Consider the following 22947-nt stretch of genomic DNA (forward strand, 5'->3'; position numbering starts at 1 on the left):
TTTTTTGCAGTGCATGCAAGAGCTCACCTCTTGTGGTCTCAATGATCCTAAGAAAGGTGAGAAATCAGCCCAGAACTACAAAGGAGGAGCAGGTCAATGACCTGAACAGAGCTGGGACCACCGTTTCCAAGGTTACTGCTGGTTATACACTAAGACGTCATGGTTTGAAATCTTAAAAAAAAAAAAAAAAATCTCTATTAGACGAACATACAGGTGCTGGTCATAAAATTAGAATATCATGAAAAAGTTGATTGATTTCAGTAATTCCATTTAAAAAGTGAAACTTGTATATTATATTCATACATTACATACAAACTCATATATTTCAGATGTTTATTTTGTTTAATTTTGATGATTACAAATGACAACAAATGAAAATCTCAAATTCATCATATCAGAAAATTAGAATATTACTGAAGACCAATAAAAACAAAGGATTTATAGAAATGTTGGCCAACTGAAAAGTATGAACATGAAAAGTATGAGCATGTACAGCACTCAGTATTTAGTTGGGCCTCCTTTGGCCTGTATTACTGCAGCAATGCGGCGTGGCATGGAGTCGATCAGTCTGTGGCACTGCTCAGGTGTTATGATAGCCCAGGTTGCTCTAATAGTGGCTTTTAGCTCTTCTGAATTGTTGGGTCTGGTGTATTGCATCTTCTTCTTCACAATACCCCATAGATTTTCTATGGGGTTAAGGTCAGGAGAGTTTGCTGGCCAATTAAGAACAGGGATACCATGGTCCTTCAACCAGGTACTGGTAGCTTTGGCACTGTGTGCAGGTGCCAAGTCCTGTTGGAAAATGAAATCTGCATCTCCAAAAAGTTGGTCAGCTGCAGGAAGCATGAAGTGCTCTAAAACTTCCTGGTATGTGGCTGCGTTGACCCTGGACCTCAGAAAACACAATGGACCAACACCAGCAGATGACATGGCACCCCAAACCATCACTGACTGTGGAAACTTTACACTGGACTTCAAGCAACGTGGATGAAGTGCCTCTCTTCTTTTCCTCCAGACTCTGGGACCTTGATTTCCAAAGGAAATGCAAAATTTACTTTCATCAGAGAACATGACTTTGGACCACTCACCAGCAGTCCAGTCCTGTTTCTCTTTAGCCCAGGCAAGACGCTTCTGACGCTGTCTGTGGTTCAAGAGTGGCTTGACACAAGGAATGCGACAGCAGAAACCCATGTCTTTCATACGTCTGTGTGTGGTGGTTCTTGAAGCACTCACTCCAGCTGCAGTCCACTCTTTGTGAATCTCCCCCACATTTTTGAATGGGTTTTGTTTCACAATCCTCTCCAGGGTGCGGTTATCTCTCTTGCTTGTACACTTTTTTCGACCACATCTTTTCCTTCCCTTCGCCTCTCTATTAATGTGCTTGGACACTGAGCTCTGTGAACAGCCAGCCTCTTTAGCGATGACCTTTTGTGTCTTGCCCTCCTTGTGCAAGGTGTCGATGGTCGTCTTTTGGACAACTGTCAAGTCAGCAGTCTTCCCCATGATTGTGTAGCCTATAGAACTAGACTGAAAGACCATTTAAAGGCTTTTGCAGGTGGTTTGAGTTAATTAGCTGATTAGAGTGTGGCACCAGGGGCCATCAATTTTGAACCTTTTCACAATATTCTAATTTTCTGATATGATGAATTTGAGATTTTCATTTGTTGTCATTTGTAATCATCAAAATTAAACAAAATAAACATCTGAAATATATGAGTTTGTATGTAATGTATGAATATAATATACAAGTTTCACTTTTTAAATGGAATTACTGAAATCAATCAACTTTTTCATGATATTCTAATTTTATGACCAGCACCTGTAAGTAACTCTTTAAAAAAAGGCTGGATGCTGGCTGTAATGATAATGTGCAACAAAATAGGGACTTCAAAAACAGAAGTGCAACATCAGTCTGAACAACTGCTGCGCCTTTGCAATTACCAGCAGTTGAACAAATCGTGTGAAACTTCTAATGTAGGAAACAAAGCCCAAACTGTGTGGCTTGGACTTTATTCAAAGATGACTAAAGAAAAGAAGACTGATTACTCTCCATCCACATAGAGCCATTTCTTTGCATTCTAATCCTCTGTGAGCCTTCACCATTCATTAAAAAGCACCTTATTTCTGCCTACAGGGAAGTAAATTAGACACCAAACATTGTCTGAGCGCTCAGCGGATCCAGTCTGATGAGTGATATCAACCAGAATGAAAACAAGCACCTGTCAGGCTCATTTTCTATTTTAATTTGTAATAAGATCTGAGGTGAGCGAGTGCTGTGTATCTGAAAATAAGTGGATCATTTGCATAAAAGTATATTTGAAAATTAACACAAATCTAAGGGGCTCAGAAAGACAGTGAAGCTGTTTGTTTATCAATGTGCTGCAGCTCTGTTCTAAAGAGAAATGAGTGATGGAAGCTCAGTCCAGCTAATAACAGGTGGTATATTCACCGTATCATGTTATCAGCTCTTCACATACAACACAAAAAAAACATTCAAACAGCATCCTTTAGCTTTTTTTATTTTTATTCTTTCTGCCTAATTAAAAGCCACTAGTGTCATGTATATCTTAGGCATGAAATGCTATATATAAAACCAAAGCAGCATTTTGAAGCATAAATCTGATTAAGGAAAATTAGACATGATGTATAAAACATTCTTCCCCCAAAAAATGTTAAACTTTTGGCATGCATTTGTAATTAGCACCTCTTTTATACTTTGTTGTTAATTGTTTTAGTCTGATCTCTACATTGATTACTGCCTTTTATTCCCTGATCCGAAGTCCATCTCAGTGCCTTAAGCCTCTGCTGGAGATTTCTTCCTGTTAAAAGGAAGATTTTCCTCTCAACTGTCGCTAAAAGCATGCTTAAGGTGAGGGATTGCATTTGAGTCAATGAGTCGATGCAATTAACTAATCTAGTGAACTGTAAAGTGCCTTTAGATGACATATGTTGTGAATTGGCGCTATATAAATAAACTGAATTGAATTGCCTTCGACTATGCAGCTAAGTGTCAAGCAGTCTGCAGCCGCAAGGTAACAGTTTCCTTTCAGATGTGCCGCCTTATTAAGCTCCATTCAACTCTCTCAAGCTTCCCTGATCCTGATTAGTATAAATATTCCTTAGCATGATGCGGCCACTACCATGGTTCATGCTAGTGATGGTGGTTGTAAGCCGATAAGCATTTTGTTTTCTGCATCCACAGCATTTTTCATGTCTACCAAAAAGTTCATATTTCATATCAAAAGACCTTATAGCCAAAGTTGCTGAGTTTTCAAAACAGCTTTTGTCCAACTTTCAAACTTTTCATAAAGACCAGATTTACAGAGTGCATAACCAGAAGTTATCCATTTTCCTGCAGAGCTGCTGATCTCATTCCTTAGTGGTGAGTTTAAGGTAGACTTAAGGGCTGGTTATACACCTGTAGCAGTGTGTCGCAGTGAGCTTGATGCAGAATTCTTAGATTTATGCTCAATTTTGAGCATGATCTGCGCTATACGCTGTGGGTCTAGATACGGCCGAGGCGGTGAGGAAGTGGGGGCGAGTTTGTCCGACAACGGAGGGACATGAGGGCGAAAAAAAGAGGGGATCCAGGTGGAAAAAGGGTCCCAGCATTCTCCCGCAAGTCACTCTTCTAGCTGGTCAAACTTCACGAGTTTTTTTCCAAAATTGCGGTCATAAAAACAAAACAACCCGGCCTCCTGTCTACAGCACTGTCTGCGGTCAGCAGAGTGTCTGCGGAGGGGGCGGGGACGTCTTTTTGTTCACTGTGAGACACAAGCAGAGGACCTGGTTTCGAAGTATAAATCAGCCTTTAGTCTAACTTTATTTATGCCTTGGTATTACTCCTTCAGGGAAATTCTGGTTCCAGTAGTTTATATAGAGTACAAAGAGTTAAAGCAAGATGCCATTAAAGATTAAAAAAATATGTCAGACTATATAAAGAGTGTATATACCGTAGTATAAAAAAGCTTAAAAAGATAAAAAGGTTGTAATGTCCTGGAGTATGTTTCCCTTAGCTATAAAAGGTGAATAGCCATGTTTAAGAAAGTTTGCAGGTGTCATGCATCATCTTTTTAGAGGTGATGAATTGAGCTCCATGAAATATTTAAAGCAATTGCCATCTAGCTTAAAGATTTCTTTTCAACATACTTCTGACTCATGTGCTGTGTTCCTGGGTCTTCGTGGACCCATTTCACTCGCCATTGTTGTAACTCCAGGGGTTCAATATTTTTTTAAATAAAGATAATTCTGATGCAAACTAGTTGCGCTGGGTTTTATCAATGGATGTCAAAGTAAAAGGGGCCTGAACACAAATACGCAGCAAACTTTCCGGAGTTCAGACTTCAATAATATGCATCACTGTTTGTTATTTTGCAACACAGAATCTTAATCTGGTAAACAGCAATGAAAGTTCAAGTGGATACTTATATCAGACACTGGGTTGTAGGAACCAGACAGTTCATACTGATAAAAAATGACCCTTGAAACCAGCTTGCTTCAGTGGCAAAGCGACTGCACTGCATCCAGCCATATGGCACCACGGACGGCACACCATTAGTCTTACTAAGTCTAATATGCATTTAGCTGCGGTGTGTTTGTCATCTGTATGAAATTGATCGAGTAGATATGCCAAAAAAGTAAACATAAGACGTTTCAGGTTGGAATGGGACCCAGGAGGAACACTTAGGAAAGAGAGCAGTCTCGTTAGTGGCTGGCTAGGGTCATATTTTCACAGGAGAGCAGTCTATAATTATTAGTCAAGGGCAGAAGGAGCTAAAAGGATAAGGTAAATAAAAAGAAAACAATAAAAGATCATTGTGCAACTTATCCATATCCCAAAAGAAATAAGCTTCATTTTGACTTAATTTTACTGTTGGAGAAAATACATTTTTTCTGAAATTTCAACACAAATGCTTCTTTTAGCAATACTTAATTCAAAAATAAATACAAAATAAACACCTATAATATAAAAAAAAGATGTCAATTAATAGCAGCCACAGTCAACCAAATATTTTCAATGTATAAAAAAATTAAAAGGGGCATAACATTTATGCAAACAATTTGGTGCCAAATATAAGAAAAGAAAAAAATGCTGTCTAAACCATTAATCTGTTTGAAAGATATTGAAAGCAAAATGATTGCAGATAAGAACACAATGCATTATACTTGATGAGACACTCATAGTATGAATTCTTTCTTTTATGAAACAATAAATACTTAAAAGGTTTTTCTTAACTACTTATTTCTGCAGAAATGGCAGATTTTAAATCTTTATAACCAGACATCCTTTGGTTCCATAAGAAAGATGCTGCACTAAATGTTGCAAGAGTTTTATAGTTAGCTAGAGTTTATTAATATAACAAAATAAATTAATGTTACAGACAGCATTAAAATAAGCATAATACATTTTCCAATGTGAGAAGCAGAAAAAATAAGTTATTCAATACATCCATCCATCTTCCGCTGCTGCTGCTTTATACTGGACAGGGTGGCTGAGGAGGAGAATAGATGCCCGAGCCACCTCAGCTTGCTCCTATGGACGTGGAGGAGCAACGACTCTACTCCAAGCTCCTCCCGGGTAACTAAAGTCCTAATCCAATCTTGAAGGGTGTGGCTAGCCACCCTGCGAAGGAAACTCATTCACGACTTTATCTTTTAGTTATTACCCAGAGCTCATGACCGTACGTGTGGGAACGTAGATTTATCGGTAAATTGAGAGCTTTGCCCCCTGACTCAGCTCAATTCAGTCTTTTAAAAATAGTTTTAAGAAAACCTGTCCAATTATGCTACAATCTGAGTTACAAATGTGTGTAAATATCATGAAACCTTAGTGTCTTTGATCATTTTTATGGTATTGCCACTATTAGATCTAGCTGCCACTGGAAGTGCCACTGCCAGATGCCAAAGTGTCATGGAAATCGGTGGCAGGTTGTCAGGCACCCATTCAGGTGCTATGGCAGAACATGAAAATCACTGTAAGGCTGTCTGGCACCCATTCCGGTAACGTGGCAGGACATGGAAATCATTGGCAGGCTGTCTGGCACCCGTTCCGTTAACGTGGCAGGACATGGAAATCAGTGCCAGGCTGTCTGGCACCCGTTCCGTTAACGTGGCAGGACATGGAAATCAGTGCCAGGCTGTCTGGCACCCGTTCCGCTAACCTGGCAGGACAGGGAAATCAGTGGCAGGCTGTCTGGCACCCGTTCCTGTAACGTGGCAGGACATGGAAATCATTGGCAGGCTGTCTGGCACCCGTTCAGGTAACGTGGCAAGACATGGAAATCAGTGGCAGGCTGTCTTGCACCCGTTCCGGTAACGTGGCAGGACATGGAAATCAGTGGCAGGCTGTCTGGCACCCGTTCAGGTAACGTGGCAGGACAGGGAAATCAGTTGCAGGCTGTCTGGCACCCGTTCAGGTAACGTGGCAGGACAGGGAAATCAGTGGCAGGCTGTCTGGCACCCGTTCCAGTAACGTGGCAGGACATGGAAATCATTGGCAGGCTGTCTGGCACCCGTTCAGGTAACGTGGCAGGACATGGAAATCAGTTGCAGGCTGTCTGGCACCCGTTCAGGTAACGTGGCAGGACAGGGAAATCAGTGGCAGGCTGTCTGGCATTCGTTCAGGTAACGTGGCAGGACATGGAAATCAGTTGCAGGCTTTCTGGCATCCGTTCAATAACGTGGCAGGACATGGAAATCAGTGCCAGGCTTTTTGGCATCCGTTCCGGTAACATGGCAGGACAGGGAAATCAGTGCCAGGCTGTCTGGCATCCGTTCAAGTAACGTGGCAGGACATGGAAATCAGTGCCAGGCTTTCTGGCATTCGTTCAGGTAACGTGGCAGGACAGGGAAATCAGTGGCAGGCTTTCTGGCATCTGTTCAGGTAACATGGCAGGACATGGAAATCAGTGCCAGGCTGTCTGGCACCCGCTCAGGTCATGGAAATTACCGCAACTGCCATAGCTTCTGTGCCAAGGCAGGTCATAAGAATTAGTGGCAAGCCGTCTGGCACCTCCTCTGGTGCCGTGGCAGGTGCCGCTGCCATGATTCGCACCTGCTGTCAATACAAATTAAAGACAGAAATCATTTTTGAACCTTTAATGTCTTTAATTACAAGGACATCAATTTCTCATGAGGCCTCTGTTAATAGATAAGTAAGTCCAAGCAAAATAAATTACTCAGTCCAGCAAGTTCAAATCCATTTTCAACAGGCCATAATCACAGCTCTATGGAGCAGTATCAGACTCATATTTTGACTAGAATTGAGTCGGACTACGTCAGGCTACCGTTTCGAGGACTAAAGCCGGGCATACACTGTACAATTTTTTGCCCTTTTCGAGCCGACTTTCCAGTCGAGAGAGAATTTTTCAATCGGGCCAACTCTCAGCCTGCTTGTGCGTCGTCCAGTATTCAGGGGGTAACGAGGGGTGATCAGTCACTCACAACAACCTCCTGATCAGGAATCGTAAGGTCGGGAGAAAATCAAACATGTTTGAAATTCAGTCGGCTGCCGTGGGCAAATTGCTCAGAGCGCAAACAAGAATTCTTCTTCTTCCTCTCAGATGAAAACACAGAAGCATGGCAGGGGTGTGAGTGAAACGGAGTTCTTTCTGTAACATTGACAGACCGTAGTAGCAACGATTGCTCAGCCATGTCTTTGTCCAAATACGTCGTCGCCTTTTCTTTTTAAGGCCACTGCGGAGCGGAGTCTGACGTTGTTTTTAGACGTACAGTGTGAGCAGGTAGATCGCATCAAAGCGTCGCGTCACACAGTGTGAGAACAAACATCGTGAGCTGGGAACTCACACTGTATGATGAAAACTTTGTGCTTTCGTCGTAGAGTGTGAGCGGTAGCTGCATGTGACGATTGAAAAAAAAAAATCGCAGTGTATGCGTGGCTGAAGGCTTCCATACATGGGTCATACTGTAGGCGCTAGGGGTGGAGCATGTCCACTGGGAAAGACAACCAAATGGACAAGGTTGATAAGTTCAATCTAGGCAATTGGACATGAAGTTTTCTAGAAGACATTTCTCTTCTCACCCTAAAATCTTCCTTAGTTCTAAGGAGTAGTGGACAGCACAGTACTGTAGGTGTGGCAAAGAATTAGGTGGCCAAAATGTGGCTCAGATCCATCCAACTAATTTGGCCAAGGAGGTCAATCTGGGAGCAGTGGGCTGCCATTATGCGGCGCCAGGGGAGCAGCGTGGGGTTAAGGGTCTTGCTCAGGGACCCAGAGTCCAAGCCGTGGGAGTTATCACCCAGCTGCAGTAAAATACCTGTCACAAATTTTCAGACTTTCATTGTAAAGAAATCTTTACCAAAAAAAAAAAAAAAACAGACTTTGAAATAACTATTCCAATTGTTAATTATTTAAAGACCTCAGAACTATCGGGCTGTTAAACAGCAAACATCTTAAAAGAAGCTTAATTTCTTCACATAATAAGCCCATCATTTATACAAAGAATCATCATGATGACATTTTAGAGCAGGAAAAAGCTGATTCATCGTCTGGTTTAGCATTACCTTCAGCTGAGATCTATTTCAGTCGATACAAAAACTGTATCCCTTATAAAAGCTTTTTTTTTCTATTTCACCCTCAGATTTCCATCAAGATTAGATAATAAAAATAATCATAAAAACACATATATCCTATTAGTGTTGCTGCTTAAGATTAAGAAAATAAAGCTGAAACTAAGTTGGTGTCTATTGATGGAGTACATCATGTATTTATCTGATTTTTAGGTCGTCATGGAGTCAACAACATTTGGCTTTCCTGGTCTGTGTCCTTCCATCTCAACTAGCGGGAGACTGATACAGAAAACCCTCAACCTGTGAGAGGTGTCTCAATAGTGTTGTTTTGGACGTTCTTTGCTTACAGTATCTTTCCTCATCATCCCCACAATGCTTAACACAAAGCTGCAGGTGTAGAGATTGATTGCCGTGAAGCAGATCAATGCTGAAGAGATAAGGAGAGCAGCACAATTTGGTACGACCGTGAAAGCAATTTTTCACATTGTTACCCACAATAGGACATATGGGAATACAAAACAGCCCGGAGAAAAAGCTTTAAAACTAAACCCTAACGCAGCTAATTTAACCATTGCGGTTTGTTCTAAATAATGGATTATTTTGAAAATTTTCTGCATCGTTCTCACAAATATTTTGACTTGTTCTTTTTGTCATGGAGTGAAACCTTAGTGGGGGAAAAAATAATAATAATAATACCGTAATATTTTTCAATGCACTGTAATCTGCTTAAAAACTGGCTTGCAATCATACCCGATGAGACAAAATGATAAACGTCATTTGACAAAAAAAATCTGATTCTCCTCTCAAATCATTCTTTGCTAAAATATCCTTTTTGAGCCAAATTAACTATTCCATTCTCAAATGGATCTGCTACAAAAGTAGATCTGCTTTATAGTCAGAATTTATTTCAGGGCCTTTTTAATTAATCAAACCTAATTAAACCTTCTTTCAATTACTAATAGTTTAAAGCCTGGTTTACTGCATAGGAATGTTTGGCCAAAGAAAAACTTCTGTTTTCTCCTCCCTCTGTCTTTTCCTCGATTTCTACATGACATTTTAAAAAACTGGTTAACATGCATTAAGGAAATATCAATACGGCACATAAATATCAGTCAGATTTTTTTATTTTATTATTGAAAATATGATTGTGTTGTTTTCCTTACATGAAGAGTATTTTAAAGGAGCCCAGACACAAACTATGACAGTGAATTTCTGAGCCCGTAAGCTGAATTTTGTTGCATACACAGGCTTTCTGATTAAATTATGGCACCCTGTGTCTTAATACATTTCTGGGTTTTCAACATGGGTCCATGCAGTGTGGTGCAAACATTATTTTTAGGCTCAACAAGGATCCAGTAAACAGCATCAGAAAAAATGCTGGTGTATATCGCTTTATTCTAACATGAACATATGGTTTATAATATTATTTAAAAGGCAACTTGAAGGCAGTATCAGTAGGTACCAGTAGGTAGACCAGTAGGGCTGCAAGTAACAATCATTTTACTAATCAATTAATCTGTTGATTATTTTTTCGATTAATAATCATATAGTTCAAGGTTTTTAAAGAACTTAAAACAGGTGAAACTAAAACTTTTCCACTTGAGGAGTTCTGAATAGAGCACAATGAAGTTTTAAAAGTTTTTATTTTTATTTTTATCTTAAATCCAAAATGTTTATCTACTTTTTTTTTTTTTTTTTTTTTTTTTTTTTTTTTACAATTTTGGTATAATATCTGTTTCAAGTGTGTTTCTCTGTCACATTAAGATATGTTTTAGTGTCTCTATATTCCAGTAAAGGATTAATCGATTACTAAATGAGTTGATAATGAATTTCAAAAATCAATTAATCACAATTAAGTCGATTAATTGTTTTAGCCCTAATTACCTACATATATATTACAATGATACTATTTGTAATGCTTTTCAACCAACTGTAATGATGCACGAATTTTCCACGATCAGCAGCCCAACAGTTAACATGCACTCCCATCCTATAACTCTATACTTCAAAGAACTAAAACAAAAAAAATAAATTAATATGTTCTAGTCAATGATACGATGTCTTACTTTGCCCATAAATTAGCAAAGGGTCGAACAACAGGACTTTTTCTAATGGCTTAAAGGCTGAAAGAGAAGGATTTTTTAAGACAAAGGGAACATCCTTGATTGGTTCTGACAGGTCCAACCAAATGAAGTGAAATAGGCCCATTTCGGTCTGTGACTGATTGAACTGTGAGGATGTAAAACAATAACATGTAGCAGGGCTCTCTGGGGGAATCCCAACAATTATTATTCACTGCCTACAGACTGGTGGTGTAATTCACAGCCACATTGAGATTGAAAACATGGAAATTCCTTTATCGTTTCTCGCAATATCAGTGAGTACGCTTTTAAATCTGCTGAAAATACGTTTCCAGGAGTCCAATAAATGTTCATTTTAAATATTAGATTATTCCTCCGTCTAGCTCTGCAACTTGGTGTTGATCGGATCCCATGATTAAAACGGTCTGTATATAAGACAGTGCATCAGCAGATTAGAATTAATTCCAACTAGGAAGCTGTCTTACTAAAAAAAAAAATAATAATAAAAGGTCTGGTACCAGTTAACCTTCATAACTTTCTTACTCAACACCCCATGTCCCATTATCCGTTTTAAAAAATCAGAACTTCTTAAATATTCCTCCCAAAGAAGCGCTAACTAGCAGGAACAAGCAGTGCCTCCAGGCTGTGCAACAACATTCCTCCAGCTATGTTGGTTTGATTTAGGGGATCTTTTAAGAACAGTTCAGATTAATCAATTCCGGCATTTACCACATGTTTTATGCATGCATTAGAACATTTCTATTTCTATTAATTTCGGCAGCTTATTCGTTTTTGATATAACACGTACTTGGTTTTATGGGCATATTTATATGCCTTGTAATTTTTATGAAGCTCACAGTTTTACCTTAAAGGGCATTTTGTGAAGGTCTGTGAAAAGCAGCTTAAAAATCAATCATTTATTCAAGCATCTATGGAAGTCTTTAGGTAAATGTCTCTTTTTTTATCATATACACTGAGCAGTGAGTTAATGACAGAAACTTAACATGCATTTGAAGGCGATCTCTGACCTTATCCCGCCAACAAAAAGGTAGTTTTTACGTTCGATTGAAAACTACTCCCACTAAACTTTCCCATTATCCCTACCAGTGTCAGTGTCTTTAGTGTCTTTCAGTCTGGCTGTAGAGCTCATCATAGCACTGAAACAGTTCTGGTGAAAGTTGCTAATGATATTCTCATGCCCTCAGATAATGGACTTGTATCTGTACTTGTCCTGTTAGATCTCATTGCTGCATTTGATACAGTTGATCATAATATTCCTTTAGAAAGACTTAAATATTTTGTAGAAATTAAAGAAACAGAACTAGACTGGTTTAAATCTTATCCATCTGATCGATTTCAGTTTGTTCATCTTAATGAAAAATCTTCCTCATGCTCAAGGGTTACCTGTGGAGTACCGATTCTCTTTACTATATATATATATATATATATATATATATATATATATATATATGCTCCCAATCGGTAGAATTATTAGACAGCATGGGATTAAAAAAATCTTGGTGTTGTTTTTGATCAGGACCTGTCATTTAAATCCCATATCAAAGAGGTTTCTAGAATTTCCTTCTTTCATCTGCGCAATATTGCAAAAATTAGAAATATCCTGTCCATGGTTGATGCTGAGAAACTAGTCCATGCATTTGTTACTTCAAGGCTGGACTATTGTAATTCTTTACTATCAGGAAGTCCACAAACTGTAGTTAAAAGCCTTCAGCTGATCCAAAATGCTGCAGCCAGAGTTCTGATGAAAATTAAAAAGAGAGATTATATCTCTCCTATCCTGGCTTCTCTTCATTGGCTTCCTGTTAAATCCAGAATAGAATTTAAAATCCTCCTTCTCACATATAAAGCCTTAAATGGCCAAGCTCCATCTTATATCAGAGATCTGATTGTTCCTTACGTTTCTAACAGAGCACTTCGCTCTCAATCTACTAGTGGTTCCTAGAATTTCTAAAAGTAGAATGGGAGGCAGATCTTTTAGTTATCAGGCTCCTCTCCTGTGGAACCAACTACCAGTTTTAGTCCATGATGCAGACACCCTGTCTACTTTTAAGGCTAGGCTTAAAACTTTGCTTTTTGATAAAGCTTATAGTTAGGGTGGCTCAGGTTATCCTGAGCTATCTCTATAGTTATGCTGCTTCTGGAGACTTCTGGAGGACATAGGGACCCCCATTTTATCATTCTGCTTCATCCTCTCTCTATTCTCCTACTCTGCTGAATCTGTTAGTTCAATTTCTAACGTTATGTTCTCTCTGCTATTTCCTCATAGTAGCTTTGCCTCATCTGGTCCTGTTTGGCTGTGACGCCATCCTGGAGAGAAAAATCAGCTGTGCTGCTTCCATCAACACCTTTGTTTATAGATGTTGAAGATTGGCCTTGTTTTCCGTCCTGTTTCTGACTGTGACTGGCTGGACGTGGTCTCTTCATCCACTGACATGGGAGCTGGCTGGGAGTTCGTCTGCCTGGCTGAGTCTCTGCTTCTGTCTCTTGGAATCGCAGTCAGAACTTTGCAGATGGCCGCTCACACTGAGCCTGGTTCTGCTGGAGGTTTCTTCCTGTTAAAAGGGAGTTTTTCCTCTCCACTGTCGCTACAAGTATGCTTAGTGTGAAGGATTGCCTTCGAGCCAATGAGTCAATGCAATCAACTGGTTTTCCTCAGATAGAAAACTTTGAATCGATTTGACTATATGATCTGGTTGAACTGCAAAGTGCCTTGAGATGACATGTGTTGTGAATTAGTGCTATATAAATAAACTGAATTGAATTCCCTTTTTGCATTTTGGTGGCCATCTAAGGGATAACAAATAGACAGCCATTATATAAAACCATGCATGTTAGACCATGCTGGTTGTTAGTCTCTTCAGATCGGCCTTGCTAATGATGGATTGATGGGAGACTTGTTTCAAGAGAACTGGAAGTGGCAAGAAAAGCCTCGCTGACCAGAAATAAAAGGAATATAATTGTGAAAGCAATGAGTATGCTTTAAGAACTCTGCTTTTCATGCAGGATATGAGAACATTATTGTCACAGAGTAATTTTATGTTCTTTTTTTCTAGGACTTAAAAATTAACGCGTTAACACAAGATTTTTTTTTATCATCTCAGTCGCTCACACCCGAGGAATCTTCGGGAAAATATATATATATTTTCAGTTCTGGGCAGTGTCCCACATAGTTCTAACAATTGAGAGAAAAATGCTGAGGCGCCAGCAACTTCAAAGTAATAACTCAGGTTAAAGCAGGAAACTAAGCTGAACCAGGTTCAGCTTAGAAGAATGGGGGTGCCGGATTTATTTGTTATATTCATTTTGGTCACTTTTCTGGTCATTTTAGTTTATTCTTTGTCAGTATTTAATACCATAACCCAGGTCTCTTAAGTTATTTTTCTTTAAAACAATTCTGTTATGGTTAAAAAAGTTGGTTAAATAAAGATTTAATTCAAAGTCTGTGTTTGTGTTTTTTATTAAAATTAAATCATTTAGAAATATTATAAAATGTCCAGGCAGAGCTGCACATAAAATATGGTTTCAAATCTTTTCAATAATTATCGATATCGATCAATATGCATTTTTTTTATCGATAAGCTTTTTTTCTATATCGTCCAGCCCTAATATAATTTAAAAATATATAAAATATAAATAAATTTAAAAAATCAATAAAAGATGGAATGGTAAACAAACATTTTGTGATTCTACAAGAAGGACTTTTCGTTTCAGCTCAAGCCTTAAATATCATCTTAACGCCAAGCATTCATTCGTTGGGGCTTCAACTTCAGGTGTTAGGCCTGGCATGCATCAGACCTTCCTCATCAAGTTCAGGGCATTAAGTAAATGAAGTACGTCTGAGAAGCTGACAAGAAAAATTGCCAGATGGACAGCCAAGGACTGTAGACCACTTAACATTGTTGAAGACACGGACCTCGCAGAAGTTTTCAAAGTGGAGACTTTAGACACACTCTGCAAGCCACACACCTTCGAGAGGCAGTGATGGCAGAAATCGACAAACATTATGAGGCTAAAAAAAACGAAAGATGCTTCATTAGAATATGTTGCTTTGACAGGAAGCCATTGGACCTCCGTGAGTAACAAGAATTATCTGGGTGTAATGCCTTGTTTGTTTAAAACGAAAAACGTTCCATCCACCTATCCTGTTTTTGCTAAAAAAAAAAAAAAAAAAAGACCAATGGCTAGGTTGACAAAATTTCTTGGGAATTAGCTTTTGGGATTTGTCATTAATAAACACTAATATAAATATCCACTTCTTGTCATTTATCTTTCTGTTTTGAAAACAGAACAGAAATTTCACAGAAAATGGAAATAATCGAAATTAACTCAAGAAACATTGTCATTAATTAGATTAAAATTTTTTATGGTTTGACAGCCCTAGTGTTTTTAGAGGGGGTGTCCCGATACGATACCAATATTGCAACTTTGAGAATTGACCAATACCAATATAGACCCAATACATATGAGCACAAACTTTTATTACTTATTGTGTACTGTAGAATGCTAGAAAGGGCTTGATCAATGGATATTACTAAAAAAGACAACAGCAAAAGGTATGATGACCACTGATCCATGTAATATTAACAGAAATGGTACAGCATCTTTAAACGGAAGCAGAGTGTTTCTTTCACCATGCCGATAACAGAATTGTTAGATGCCAGTCGATATATTCCGATAGCCTGGAATGTCAGAATGATATGACGTATATATGACGTATCAGTCTAGTAAAGAGCTGGTACAACTCCTGTTTTGTAGGCGGGACAAACTGGATCTGTGTCATAAGGTTAGAACTAATAAGATGATTACTTATGTGACACGAAAACTTCAAGCAACACAGTCTGTTTTGCAACTTTGTAGTCCCTGAAACATGTCCAGCTGTTGAAGAAACTCTCCAGTGAACAATTTCTGCCAGTTTTGCATAAAGAATCTGAGGATATGCTCTCTATAACGTTAAGTTTCATTACATAATTGCTCCAATGAAGTCGCCAGCTTGTTGTTATGCTAGCAGAAGAGCACTGCTGCATTGTGGGTAATTCTGGGGCTGAGATTCACGCATCATTAAGGGTGAATGGTCCGGTCAGATCTGGCCAGAGTCAACGGTGGTTTACTGGACTTGAATACATTCGATCAGCCGATATTTGTTTTTTTGGGTGATATCAGACCAATATCCGATATTAATATCGAATTGGGACGCCCCTAGTTTTTACTTTTTCTTAAGAAAATACCACCCCTTACTTGTAATTAGGATAAATCTCTAGCAGCCCAATGCTTCATGCATTATTGCCATTTGGTTAATATACATGTGAAATGCTACAGAAGCCGGCTGAGTGCACATATTGATCATTTTTGGTCCATATACACACAACACTGAAAATGGTGTTAGATTACTGGCAAGATTGTGCAAATGAAGCTATAGTAACATAGTTTTTATTTCTAAAGTTTTGAGGAAGAAGGCGACAGACCCTGGAAAACTGCATAGAGGATAAACAGTCTCTGTGTATGAGACCCCCAGCACTCTGCTTCCCCACCTCACCAAGATAACGTTATTTAATCATTTAGCTCTCATGTCTGCCTGCATAAAAATGGCCACAGGTGAAGCTAATTATACCAGTTTTAGTCTAAACACAGTGCAGATATTAAACACAAATGATGGTTTAATACATATACTTCTGGTATTGAGGATACCATTAGTTTAACAAATATTTTCAGCTCTCATAGGAAATTTAACTGATAAATTTACTAAATTGTCTAATTTTAAATTACGTTGTGCAATAAAAAAACAAAAAAAAACAATATGTGCTTATTAATGTCTTTAATTTCATGCTTTTTCAGACTTTTGGTTTACAGATTTTTTATCATCACAAGGCGGTTAAGAAATGAAATGAATAAATGTATTCGAACAAATTAGTCATACGTAATGTTTGAACATAATTACAAAGAATTGTAAAATGTACAAATATTAGGGGTGTAAATAATAATCTCTTTGTGTCAATGCATTGATCCAATAGCCGACGATCCGATGCAGACACGTCCACAAAAGTATCGATTCATGTTTATTTTCATCCATTTGCTCCTGGATGTAATTCTGACTCCTGTGCTGCGGTGGCGCTAAACCCATTTTCCCCTCGTACCTGGCTTCCTTTAGCCACTATGTGGTGCATCCAAATATGTGCAACTACATTTGGAATTATTACTATATGGATCAAAATGAAAAAAAATATATAATTTTTATCCTATAGGTGTTTAGTATGAAAAAAAAAAAACATACGGCAGTAGTTGATTCAAACATTATGTTACAATTAGGAGATGTTTTCCTGGTGCCATTCCGAACTTAGTCCCGCCCACAATGTTTGAGGTCGGGAAGTTCGGTCTGGCATTGCTCAACAGTAGCCCCAGTATGCTAGCACAATATCTGGCGGGCCAATCAAATTGTCAGGGCGGGCTTTATACGATGATGGACAGATGATCAACAGTAACGTAATCAACCACGTGACCAAAGCGGGCATGGGTGACAACAACAATGGCTGCTGCTGGAGAGTTGAGGTGTGTATATTCTGCTATTAGGTCTGTTCTAGAAGATATCGACAGCAAATTAATGTTAAAAGAGGAACAGAAACGCGATCAAGGCTCATCTTCTTATTCTAGCCGTGCAACTGCACGCTTTGATTTTTGTTGACAACTATGCATCGCTTAACATACGTCACGCACTCCGTTGCTCTTAATGGTTGTAGGTCTATCCAATTGAGTGCAGAGGCATTTTTTTTTCCTGGTTCGTTTGAAACACGCCCCATAATCACAGCTCTATGGAGCAGTATCAGACTCATATTCTGACTAGAATTGAGTAGGACTACGTCAGGCTAGAATATTGATGGGTAAAGGAGAGAAAAGGGTAGGCGGAACCTTTGACGCTACGGTCGTTCATTCCGGTTGCTAGTTACGGAGGCACCCCTGTGTCCTCCTTATATCTAACCTGGATGAAGACTTGAGTGTTCCTGTGTTCCTTGCTCTAAGACTTAACCTTTATTTTACAGATTCTCTTTGTTACTGTGGTCATTGTGCTTGAGACCCGTAACAACTACCCTCTTTCCGCTTACATAAACTGCGTAAAACGCATCATTATTTTTCAGTGAATGAGGTTTTCATAGGCCTAGGTGGAGTACAACATTGCTACTTCTGTTATTTGCTGTTGTTTCTCAAATAAAATGCATAACAATATTACAGCTTTTATTGATTCAAATTTGAAACATTGTCTAGCCTGTAAGGTAAAATAAAAAACAATTTACCAATTAATTGAATGGAATCGTGATGTATTCTTGAGTATCGAAAATAATTGAATGGTTGGGTCAGGAAATTGATACTGAATCAAATCGGCATGATGGGTGTAATTTACACCCCTAACAAATATACTTTCATCATGCAAAATTAAGTTTAAAAATTAAATAAAAATAAATACAGATATTTAAATGGAATACTGATTTTTGAAACATGGAATAAAAGCTGCGGGTACTATACTGTAGTCAATTCAGTTTATTTATATGGCGCTAATTCACAACACATCATCTCAAGGCAGTTTACAGTTCACCAGATCATCCAGTAAAATTGATTAAAAGTTTTTTGTCTAAGGAAAACCAGTTGATTCCATCGAATGCAATCCCTCACACTAAGCATGCTTGTAGCGACAGTGAAGAGGAAAAACTCCCTTTTGACAGGAAGAAACCTCCAGCAGAACCAGGCTCAGTGTGAGCGGCCATCTGCTGAGGCTGACTGGGGCTCAAGGAGACAGAATGTTAAAAAAACAAATATTTCACCTTCAGTAAGGTGATTTCCTGTTGCCTGATAATAATCCCCACATCGACTTATGCTGAAATCAAATCAACTGAGAGTCAAATGACTGACTTTCAGTTCCAAAAAGCAGTGGAACAGGCCCAAAAAGACAAACACGCCTACTGCCCAAAGCACACATTAGAAAGATCCGTACATCAATCATCGCTGCATCTCTACTCATACTGTTTGTTTAGTTTTTTTCTGCATGAGCTTTATGTGACGTGTCCTGCAAAGCCGGATACATAAACCCATTTAGGAGTACAAGCTGCAGATTAAACCACTTTATTGAATAAAACTGGGGTACACTTAAATAAAGGAGATTTTAAACAATAACATAATAAGAACAGTAGAAAAGTGCATCTGCTTTCACTCATAAGATGCACTGTATTATGATCCACTTCCTCTCCAAATGGCAAAGGCAGGTTGAGCTGACAGAACAGGACACTGGAACAAGGAAGCTTGTGAAAACACAAGGAGTTTTTAGTCTTTATAGTAATCTGTGAGGGTTGAAACCTGCATGCTTGGTTTAAATATAATTTCCCTTATTAAAGAAGAAAAAAACTGTTCTGAAACAAGAGTCAGTATGAAACAGGACAGCAACTCTTAGAAAAAACCTTTTTCTCACAAAGGTTCCTCAAATATTTGAGTAAATGTAGCTTATTGCTATCAGGCTCTTTTACATTTTGTTGGGGGTTTTTTTCACATCAGGTCCCTCAGTATTACCGAGCCAGAGGGGCCAACTGTGCTACAGCCAAGGGCCAAAGTTAGGAACTTTCTGTAGTTTAAACAGAACAAGTGTTTTTTCTTTAACTAGTTGGAAAATATGAATGGAGAATTCATTCAAAGTTATAGTTGAACTAATCCCCAGTGGTTCGACTCTCTGTGACTGTTTTCAATGAACATGAGCAGCTTCAGAGCCTGCAGGTGATAAATCAGAGCCCCACGCAGCCTGCAGAGGCTCCTCGGTAACATCCGGGGGAAACAACTTCACTTCAGCCGCTGTCAACTTCACCCCCCGCCGCCGCTGCGAGGACCGAGGCTAGGAGACCGATTCAGGTTCCCTCCCCCCTCCTAACATAACAACACCAGACGCCAAGTCTCTTCCACGCGCGCGGGGATTTAACGCGACGCTCGTGCAGCTCCGCCGTAACTAAACCGACCCTGGACACACTCACCAGCAGCGCCAGCGCCAACATTTTCGCTTCTCTCATCTCTCTCCTGTAGCGGATCCAGGAGGCCATGATGCCGTTGCCACGTCTGGATACGCAGGCGCATTAGGATTTCCACGGCTTGGAAGTCACGCAAAGCACCCTGGGAAATGAAGTTCTTCTCCGAATTGACAATGGGAGAGAATATTTTTAGAATTTGCCACTTTCCACCTTCAGACAGCCCACCCTCTATGGGGGCATTATTGTTGCAATATTATGTGCAAATGTGTGCAGAGAGTTGTGTGTCTGTTTCTCAATTTGAAATTGTGTGAGATTTTTGTGTGTGTATGAGAATGTGCACACTTTTTCAAATCCCACTGCACATTCTCATACACACACAAATCAAGATACAGACACAGAACTCTCTGCACACATTTGCAAATAATATTGCATCAATAATTCCCCCATAATAATACCCCCATACCCTGCCCTATTTGGGGCAGGGTAAGGTTTAGTGGTGTCAGAAGTACACACATTTGTTACTTAAGTAGAAGTAAAGATACTGCAGTTTAAAAACACTCTGGTAAAAGTTGAAGTATCAACTTGACTTCTCTTTACTCAAGTAAAAGTGAAAAAGTATGTGCTCCAAAAACTACTTCAAGTATAAAAGTATAAAGTAATGTAAAAAAAAAAAAAAAACAGCCAGATGCCAAAATCGAAAGCTCAATTTCTCGACTATTTCGAAAAACACTTTGAGATAGGGCCAAGGATCAGGGAGTTCTTGTTGGTCTCCATCTCCCAATACGCTCTCACCTGTGACCGACCTTTCAGACATTTTAACATCTTTGTCTGAATCCGACATTGTAGCATGAAATAGACATGACATAGAATTCTGAGGATTTCCTTTGGCGTCAGCACAAATTTGACGAATAGCTAACCAATGAGTGTTTGCGTTATATGACTCATCCAATGACGCTAGTTTTCACTAGATGTGGATGGAGCCAATGATCTGCATTTAATGGCGCACATGATGTGAAATAAATATTTTTAAATGTTAAACCGAAGCCAAGAGTAACGAGTAACGTTTGTTTTAAAAATGTAAGGAATAGAAAGTACAGATACTTGTGTGAAAATGTAATGAGTAGAAGTCAGAAGTAGTAAGAAAAATAAGTAATGGAGTAAAGTATAAATATCTAAAAAGTGTACTTAAGTACAGTAACGAAGTATTTGTACTTTGTTACTTGAAACCTCCCTGAGCAAGACCCTTAACCCCCATACTACTTCCTGGGCACCGCACAATGGCAGCCTGCTGCTCACCAAGGGGATGGGTCAAATGCACTGAGTTAATTTTGTTGCTCTGTACTTGTGACAGTGTAATAAAAAATAAAAAAAAATGAAAAAATAATAATAGTAAGTCTGTGTGCGACACACAACAACATTTTGCTTTTTATCACAGTATTGCAACACATTCAGCTATTTAATAAAACTAGTAACAGCCTATAGTTCATATGCTCTACTAATCTGGGACACAATCCCAGAATAATGTAAAAGTGCACCTTACGTAGCTTTGCAATGTCTAATGGTCGGACTGGAATAAGCTCCTTTTTATTTAAATCTTTTATCTTGGTTTGATGATACTTTCCCAGCAGAATCATGTATTTGGATATTTGAGCCCCGCTATAATAAAAAAAGCAACAACAACAATAGAAAATGACATTCTATGCCCTATCCATGATCTGCCCACAGGCAAGAAGGCTATCAGACCTTAGACCACTGCTTGATGATTTGTAGCAACATGCTGAGGGTCTGTTTTGCTGCTCAGGGATTTTGGCCTATTTCATAAACCCATGGAATACTTAAAAAAACATTATCCAAGTTGTTTGAATTCAACTTCAAATAAAAAAAAAACACTGTCAACGCAGAACAATGGTGCAGAATAGATCGTTAATCAGCAAGCATTGAGCCAATACAAAGGCCATGGCTTTAAGTTATTAATGTTTGGGTTGGGCTCAAAAGTTGAGTCTTTGACTGAAATCAGACTCATTTCAGTAAACTAATCTGTTTCGTATAATAGAAAAGTTACATGAAATCAAATCAGAATGATAACAGCAGCTCGCTGTTTAATTGAGGATAGGGGTTAGTGCAATTGAATTAAATTATATAATCATTACAAAAGATAAATTAAATGTTGGTGTAACTCAAATTAAAGCCGCGTCTTCAATGAATTGTGGATAATGATGACCGAAGACAGGAAGGATCTCCAGTAGTAGTCTGTCTGTGTGTCATTTTCTTCATCCATCCATCATCTTCAAATTATCTGTGAGGGTCATGCAGGCTGCTGGTGCTTATCTCCAGCAGTCTGTGGGCAACAATGTAAGGCATCACATAGATCTACAACCATTAACACACACCTAAGGGCAATTCAGAGTAATCAATTGATCCATAATAATAATAATAATAATAATTATTTTTTTTTTGTAATGCAGTTTACATTTAAGAAAAATCTCAAAGTGCTACAGGTAAAATCAACAAAGAAAAGTGAAAGGAAAAAATGTAAAACTAAACATTATTGTCAAGTGCATATGAATAAATAAGGTATTGGCATTATTATAAAAGTTTAACAGTCGTTAAGTTCTGCTAAAAGGAAATGTTTTGAATCCATTTTTTAAAAGGCTGGATAATCTGTGGTTCCTTCAGATGATCAGGGAAGGCAGAAGACACGGTGGCCCATGATGCTTAGCTTAGTCTTGGGGAGGAGGAGGTGGTTTGAGTGTTTTGAGCGGTAGGATCTTGTTGTAGTGAGAGGGGTGAGCAGTTCCTTCAGATATAGCGGGTCATTTCCATCGATGCACTGGTGGGTGAGAATTGAGACCTTTTATTCAAGCCTTGCAGGAACAGGAAGCAGGTAAAGTGAGTGGAGAATGGGTGTGATGTGCTCGTACTTTCGGATCATCAGAGTCGTTGCAGGACTGTTCTGAACATACTGTAGTTTCTGCAGACTCTTGTTATGGATCCTGATGAGAAGGGTGTTACTGTAGTGCAGCCTGGAGGAAACAAAGGCATGGACCAGTTTTTCTGCATCAGCCAAGGTGAGTGTAAAATGAAGTTTTTAAATATTTCTTAGATGATAGAAGGAGATTTTGCAGAGGTGTTTTTATGGGCTTTAAAGCTGAGTTGTGGATCAAATTTTATACCAAGATTGGTGACTGTTGTGCAAAGGTGAATGTCAGGAGATGGTTATACCAATAATGGAGGATGACTGGGCTTGGTGTGATGTGCCAACAAGGATTGCCTCGGTTTAGAGCTGTTCAACTGAAGAAAATTGTCATGGTGTCTGTGTGTG

The 22947-nt window shown here is 38.9% G+C and overlaps 1 protein-coding gene across 1 annotated transcript in view; it reads right to left on the reverse strand.

Annotated features, from left to right (window-relative positions):
* Positions 1-19738, reverse strand: part of pdia5 (protein disulfide isomerase family A, member 5) — a 111272-nt gene extending 91534 nt beyond the window's left edge. Inside the window, exon 1 of the mRNA XM_038277740.1 lies at positions 19632-19738. Coding sequence (XP_038133668.1) covers positions 19632-19697 — 66 coding nt within the window. The 5' untranslated portion in view covers positions 19698-19738. The remainder of the gene's footprint in view (positions 1-19631) is intronic.
* Positions 19739-22947: the final 3209 nt, after the last annotated feature.

Source organism: Cyprinodon tularosa, unplaced genomic scaffold (genome assembly GCF_016077235.1).
Source record: "Cyprinodon tularosa strain WSP-4 unplaced genomic scaffold, ASM1607723v1 ctg134, whole genome shotgun sequence".
NCBI classification, from domain to species: domain Eukaryota; kingdom Metazoa; phylum Chordata; class Actinopteri; order Cyprinodontiformes; family Cyprinodontidae; genus Cyprinodon; species Cyprinodon tularosa.